This window comes from Oreochromis aureus, linkage group 22 (assembly GCF_013358895.1).
Source record: "Oreochromis aureus strain Israel breed Guangdong linkage group 22, ZZ_aureus, whole genome shotgun sequence".
Classification (NCBI taxonomy): Eukaryota; Metazoa; Chordata; class Actinopteri; order Cichliformes; family Cichlidae; genus Oreochromis; species Oreochromis aureus.
The window spans coordinates 8,113,690-8,121,583 of NC_052962.1; the positions used below are offsets into that span (position 1 = coordinate 8,113,690).

The following is a 7,894-nucleotide window of genomic DNA, read 5'->3' on the forward strand; positions in this document are numbered from 1 at the left end:
GTAAGTGATTGTAAAAGCACTGTATCTACACAGTAATAGCTGAAAGTGTCTTGCAGTGTAAAGTGCTTTGAGCACTCAGAAAGGTGTTTTATGAATGCAGTCTATTTACCATTCTAATTGATAACTAGTGATTGTGTTTGTTTACATGCAGCAGTGTGACTCAATAACTTGAGTAATATTAACATATTCCAGGTTCTACATTTTAACTGTATTAAAGCTTATCAGGTGCAGCTTCGACGTGGGAAAAGAGCAAAATCACAGTCTCATCAGCTCATTACTGCTGCCCTAATGAGCAAGAACATGCATTTCACATTAGCGGAGAAATCAAGGAAGTCATGTGATTCGTCACGCCTGCAAACAAGCAGCTCTTAGAAATAGCCGGGGTGTGCCTGCGTTCGTCCTGGCCTACATTTCACCCCTGGATTCCAGTGGGAGCTGCTGCGTAGCAGGAGACGGCGCTCCGCAAACAGCCTTCAGCCACAGCAACGTTCTGCAGACTTGTCTGCATGCAAAGCCAGTTTCTGGAGCTCCGCTTTTCTGCTCTCTTACAGTTCATTTGCGAGTTCACTACATCTGTGGGTCAGATCACCGGTCAGGTCCCGGCCTCAGACAGATTCAGTGCTGTGGCTGCGCCTTCACCTCCACCTCGCTGTGTGGCTCAGCGTGTCGGTCCGCCACAGATCCGCAGATCATTATCGCTATCAAGTACTGTTTCCCCAACAAAATGATATCTCTGCCTTTGATCCTATGCCAAAGCTTATTTCTGCTCACTTCTGGGCATTCTATCCCACAGACTTCTCTCACTCAGGACACAAAATCAAGCACGACTAAAAATACCCCCTGTTCTTTTGATGAGACGGAAATGTATGAATTAACAATAGGAGCATCATGTCTGAAATAAGGTTACTTTCCAACACCTGCTCATTTTTTGCAGATGTTTTGTGTGTGTGTGTTGCAGTTAGGGTTGTTTTTTGATGGGTAAGCTAGCTGAGGCTGTTAATGTAATCCAAACATTGTGCCAGGCTCCCGCTGTGGAGTATCCAATTAAAAAAAGCATCTTAGGTGTGGGACTGAGGTTACAATGTCCAAACTGGGCCAGAGGTCCTGAAAGATTCAGAGTGGGCTGCACGCAGCTCTGCAGACACATCCTGAACAAACAGAATACATCTGGTGCAAGGAGAAACTTGTTTACAACTAGAAACCCACACAAAAACATGACTGTCTGTCCTTTGAAGCACAGCAAATTTTGTTTCAATGATCTTTAATAATCAAAGGTGTACACAAAAAGTTTGTATCCTCTGCCTGATATTGTGGAGGACTGCAAAAATGCCACGGTGGGTGGTACAACTCAAAGTAAGATTCTAAGGTGATCAAGGCTGTCGGCTTTACCTCCTTTTAATATTCAGCTCATCGGTGTGCATCGAGGCTGCAACGTCAAACGAGAGCTGAAAAATCTTTGAATCTCTCACATTTTCGTCACATAGTCTACCACCTCACTTTAAAGCCAAACAAAATGAGTTGACAGCAAGGAGCTAATCAGGAGTAGAGTAACATCTACATGCAGAAAAAAAAGCTTACATTTCCAAAAGCATTATCAACAAGACTGTCAATAATGTGTCCTTAAAGTTTTCCTCTTTTTTTCTCTTTCCTTTTATGTAACTTACTTTGTGAATTTTGTTGTAATGGTTTGTGTTTGATTTAAGGCATCTATCACTAACACTTTTCTCTACTCCATCAAAAACAAGTTAAGTAAAGGTTCAGCCAGTATTCCTTTTCTCTGATGAAACTGAGCTATTAAAAAGACAAGGACTGGTAATTTGTAATCAAGTCCTTAAAAATCAAATCCTCAAGGATGGATTTCTAGGACCTCATGCTTTATAGTTTCTGTAGTTCTGACAAATCACATTTGAGCAGGCTTTGGTTGCAAGTAGGTAAATGGCCTATTGGCCATCATGTGGCCTTTAACTTCTCTAATTTTGCTAATTTGGCAAAGCAGCTGATGAGTTCCCAGATTGAATTTAAACAAATATAAAATGTATTTGAGTTAACATATCATATGTGCTAAACCATAACTCTAATACGCTTTGGGAGAGCAGCACCAACAGTAGCAAATGGTGCTTTGCAATATCAAACTGAAAACAATACAAGAATCCGAATTATCTGTTGAGATTATCTAAAATATAACACTAAATGTAATTCAGGGCATTTTTTTTTGCTTTTAATGTATTATTTTAAATAGTTTAACAGTATCATTCACAGCATAACATATTTCAAAAGCTTCTGTGTTAATTACAGTAAGACATGCCCACAACATAGACAGCATAGGCAAGGTAAACTGTCAATAAAATCCACAGAACTGCATAGTTAGTTTTAAAAACTTGTACATAATTTGAGGTCTGCACATTTTACACAAGTTGAAACATCGACTCAGTCAGACTGTCGTGCTGCTACGTCATCTTAAATCAGTCATGTGAATTGGACATTTTTTGACTCTCGAGAATTAATTATAAAATCTTTAATTAATCCTAACCTTTTAATATGTGTATATTCACATGCTAGCCTTGCTGTAACTAGGGTTTCTACCACAAGCAAAGCCAAACAGACCTCAGCTGACCTGTGCTGCGTCTATCCACTGGGAATTCCCGGTTCACAAGAGGTGGAAACAAACCCAGCCTCAGAGCTAGTCTACTCCTAGTGCCAGTCCCAAGATCGGATAAATAGGATGGTTGCACCAGGAAGAGCCTCATGTCTATGTGTGACAAATCCATTGGATCCATCAACTGTGCCGATCCCTTGGAAAAAGCTTCCCAGCGTCCCCCCACCTCCTTCTCCTCCTGTTTGCACAGAGGCATATATGTAGCTGCTGGTCTTGCTGCACTACCAACAATTAAGAATTAACAAGTGCATCGCACTTTATGAATCCTGTACAACACTGTATCAAGTCCCTTCTCCCCTTATAGTCACCAGGGTCTGACAGTGGCTCCTAGAATCTGTTTTTACACTCTAAATTTATTTTCCTGTATTCTGTGTGCAGTACTACAGTGACTGTAAGCTAGGCTTCCAGACCTGCAGGTGATGTACAGCTGAACACTGCACCTGAATGCCTCCTGTGCAGACCCACGCAGAGCACCAGAGCTGCTGCTCTGCTAACATTCTGCATGCTGTGCAGACACACATGGCTTAAAGCAGATTCATTTCCCCTAAGTCAGCAAACAGTCCCACCTTTATCTATTATTTTACCGCACATTACTTCTTAGATGCTTTGGTGTCATCAGTCAGGTAGCATGGCTTGCTAGATTTCTCCAATTTGCATCTCCACTGAGTGAAGAGAACAATAAAAGCCTTGTTCACTAAGGGGAACAAAGCACACAGCGGATCACATCAAATATGAGCGGAAGCGAAGTAGAATTCCACTGATAATGTGAAATTCAAGACTGTTTCTAAGATCCTGGATGAACTTTTGCTCTCAAAACAACTAGTTAAATTCACAATGGAAATAACAATTTTTTACAGTCGTGATTTCATGTTAATAACAGACGCACTTCCTGCCACATGAGGTGTTTTCGTACCTGGAAGCACTTCATTAGTATGCTGCTGAGGATTTTTCATTCCAGGCAGACTGTTAGTCCTGCTTGTCTCTTATTTTGGCTTAAGATATTCCTCCAGCTCCAAGAGCCTGCTGCTGCCTGTATGAGGCTTGTCACAGGGGGAAGAGATACGCTCCTTGCGGGAGAGGAGCTTTGCGAATGGCTCAAACTTATCAAAGCAGTCCGCCCTGTCCCCAAGCTTCCAATACAATGCCCCCCTAATTTTTCCTGAATGGAAGTCTCTCCAGACCCGGAGTAATCTCATATTCGCCGTGTGCACGCAGTAACTCCAGTTACTCCGGCTCTGTTCCCTGCATCCCCTGCCAATTGCATAATCAAGTCCAGAACTCATCAGCAAGATGGCAGAAGAAGTGCTCTATTAAGCCGCATCGTGTTCCATCTGTTGTGTAAGAGCGAGATAACAGTATTTACAGTTTTGGAGTTGTGGCAGACTGTTTCGGCCAAATTTTGTGCACCGCAGAGTACCGCTTACTTCATAAATGTCACGGATTAATTCTGCCACTGCGACAGCATCCAAGTGCAATCTTTGCCCTCGATGGAAATATCGCCAACTAACTTTATTGGAAGTATTACATTAAGAACTTGTTGTACAATATTTTACTTCACACACTTATTTTTAATTTCTTTTTTGGCATATCCTGGCTCATACTTTAAGTATTCACTCACTTTTATTCCATTCTGGTAAGAGGCTAATATTTGCTAGAACTCTACAGAAGACCTGCCATGTGGATAAAGGTCTTTAAGAGAGAGTCTGTCACGGAAGTGGCTGGTAAGTGTCTTTCAACTAGCATTAAGGATTCGGTGCTGCCATCTTCCCTCTATCAGCAAGGGAGATGAGTGTTGTTAGAAAAAAAATCTAACCTAGATCTGAAAAGGAGCTGATAACCAAAAGTGCTGAGTGAAACAAAGGCTTATCTGGCTTACTGAGTGGAATGAATTTACCTTACTGTACATGAATCAGCTCAATGAAAAATGCTGCTCTTTCAAATAAGACCCAAAAGTTGATATTGTGAGGCCATTACATACATCGCTCCAAAATATAAAGACTGAACAGAGGACAGTTACTCTGTAAGTCTAGAGTCACTACTGTTTACATTTCACTATATATAAAAAAGGAGATCAAAGCCTTTTGGCTCTTGAATTTTTCATGGTCTAGATTCCAGTAAAGAAAGTGCCACACTTTTAAACCAGTCACTTTCATCAGCAGGTTGTGAGACAGAGCAGCGACTCAAAGTATGACTGGCAGTGGAATAGTTTTATTTATAATATTGTGCAAAAACTTGATAAAACACAAAGTCAACCAAAGACGTTGTGCTTTACACTTTGCCATCTATATTTTTTAAATTTAGGAGCATGTATAGGAGTGTAATAGAGGTATAATTGCTTCATTTTTCTGTGTACGCTTCTATCTTCATGAAAATGTACATAGAAAAACAAGGTGCAAAAACTCATTGGCATGTTAATAGGACATGGGATAACTAACACATTTAATGATGTTGTAGTGTCATTGAACAAAAAGTGAGCTCTCCGTCCCCTAAGTCGTCACATACACACAGTGTACAAGTTTGCCTCAAGCTAAAAATCTAGATCGTTCAAAGGCCATTTTCTGAGTTTATTCGTCATGAGATGCACTTAAAATAAGGTTGCAAAAGGTTGCTTTAAGATGCTTTAGGTTGAGGTTACTTTTTTGAGCAACTGAGTTTTACATAAAACCGACATGTTTCTATTACGATTTACTCCGAAAAAAAAATTAAGCAAACTGACCTAAAGAAAAGATACAAGTCAAGACCTTGACACCTCTAATTTTAAGTTAGATACCCATTACACAACCTCAATACAGTAATCTTTATAGTACATACAGTCAGAAAATGTTGACATAAAGGACCCATATTTAATTACAGGTTTACATTGTGTGTTGAGAGACAGCTTGTGTTCATATCCCCCACACACTGCAGAATTACAGCAGCACACTTGAACAGAGATCATCTCAGTCGTGGTGGCCCATTGACAGCTCAACCTTCACACTGTTCTCAAACCGCAAACACTGGGAGCAGCAATGCATATCTACACTAATCAATCTCTGTCCTCCACACAACTAAAAAAATGAAGGCAACAGCACAGATTTAGAGATTTGAACGCAAAAGTGAAAGCTCAAACAAATATGCACAACTATACTCCTCACTAGGTGTGCAAAACAGACAGAAAACTCAATATAAGTAAGTTCATTTTAAATACGTGCATACATTACATTAAAGAGCCTTTTTTTTTATTAAGGGCCCACCCTTTAACTGCTATCTTGACTTTCTTTTTCCTGTCATTTTCAATTAAATATGAAAGACATATATATTATACATTTGCTCAAACAACCAGGGTTCAAAATAACCTGTAACCTGATTATAACTGTAGCAAACTCCAGCATCCGAACACCATTAAACTTGATTCGTGCCTGGCTTTGCTCTGAGCCCCGGCGAACCCTTTTAACCCTGAGATCCCCCAAGTTTGCGAGACAGCGAGTAGAACAGGCGCAGCTGTCGGAATAAAAAGAGCTGGGATTCAACATAATTAGTTACAGCGCAGAAGGACTGCTTACAGACCCGTGCTCCTTGTCTCGTCTGTTACCTGTAAATCGACTCTCGAACAAAGCCCGTGAGTGCTGCTTGAAGGATGCACTTGGCTGCGGTAAAAGCGCGCTCCTAAGAGCTCAGGAGTCTCCAGAAAGTGTTTGCAAGAGAAAAAAAGGGGGGTAAAAAACCCGACATCTTCAAAGTAGGACCCTGTGCAACGGATTAATTAAAGCGTCTGCATGCGAGCGCTTCTGCCGCTCCATCCACAGACACACAAACACACACACTATTTCAGTCACGTCCGTGTCTTCAAAGCGGGAAACACTTCTATCTGAATAAAGAGCGATTATTCCTGCGCTGGCACCACAGGTCACACATGTTAGCACGGGGATAGAGATGAGGCCAGCCTGTAAACTGAGATGTCATTCTGTTCCTTTCATGAACTGCAGGCTAGCATTTCACGGTATGCCATCAGAAAAAGAAAAAAAATGGGATATTTAGATATTCACTTTGCCGGCATTTTCCCCGCCTTTGTGACATATCACTAATTACAAGCTAATTAAGAGAGGCTGAAATGTCATCATTCACACCAAGGCTTGGCCAATTTAAAGTTGTTAAGGTGTGAGGTGTGAAGGTGCAGTGTTTAGTCTCTACTGCCAAATTTTCTACACTACTGGAGGCTAAAGCATCGTGTGAGCATGAAAACTTGGCAAAAACAGCCCTGTTGCTAAAAAGCACCTCGCTGTGCTAGTGTGACCAAGGGAAAATTTGTATGTACCTCTTATTTTTAACTCAAAAGTGGGCGGACTGGTGATGTCGTGTAGCCTTGAGACCAAACGTTAAAAACTAAACGTTCTTACTAAACATTTTTCACGCAGCTCAAGTGTTTACTTCAGTGTTTATCCACGGACGCTTACCTTGATCCAGTAGCCGCAGGGAGTGCTGAAAAGACGGATCCAGCGTGTCCTTCTCTGCCATGAGCTCTGGCAAGTACTTTTCGCTCCCCATCTTGTCCTGCGCTGCTTTCTGGTCTTCCACCTACACGGCTCAAACGCAATTCAAGAAAAGATAAAAACAAAAACTTGCTCGGCGTCCAGGAGGCTCCAAGTTAGGAATATTTGCGTTGGGGGAGGAAAAAACGCGGGCGCTAATGTCATCCGCGCTCGCGCTAGAAGAGCATTTCCCGGTCCTCGCGGAACACACACACACACCCCCTCTCTCTTTCGCACGCGCGTGCGCGCACACACACACACACACAGTGAGCGTTTAAATTTGAACGGTAGGTTTTATCCCATCCAAGACGAAGGCAAAGCCCAGCTATGCATTACACCCGGAGCGGTCCTCTCCTCTTTGGGTGAAGGGGCTCTTTGAAGCTCCCTCTGTTGTATCCAGAGCTGAACTGAGGCGGAGGCAGTGATTGGTCGCCGCGCGCTCACGTAGCGGGTGGAAGGGGGCGGAGCGACACTTGGGAGCTGTCCGCGGTGCTGAGTCTCGCCATTACCATATCATTATCATAAAATCACCATGTAGAGCGGCAATTGACAAAGACCCAACTAAAGCAAACCACTCCAAGATTAAGAGTGTGTTTTCTTCTGTGCGATGTAAATAATGCACATTACTTCCACCGCAGCTTATTACACTCTAAAGCCCCTTTATTTTTCAAGATACACAGCACAATTTGCTATGAGTAAAAAGATGCTATTAGCATAATAAGTTTGTGTT

General features: G+C 41.9%; 1 protein-coding gene across 1 annotated transcript in view; it reads right to left on the reverse strand.

Annotated features, from left to right (window-relative positions):
* khdrbs3 (KH domain containing, RNA binding, signal transduction associated 3) overlaps positions 1–7,551 on the reverse strand; it is a 129,400-nt gene extending 121,849 nt beyond the window's left edge. Inside the window, exon 1 of the mRNA XM_031743465.2 lies at positions 7,090–7,551. Within this exon, the coding sequence (XP_031599325.1) occupies positions 7,090–7,180 (91 nt within the window). The 5' untranslated portion in view covers positions 7,181–7,551. The remainder of the gene's footprint in view (positions 1–7,089) is intronic.
* Positions 7,552–7,894: the final 343 nt, after the last annotated feature.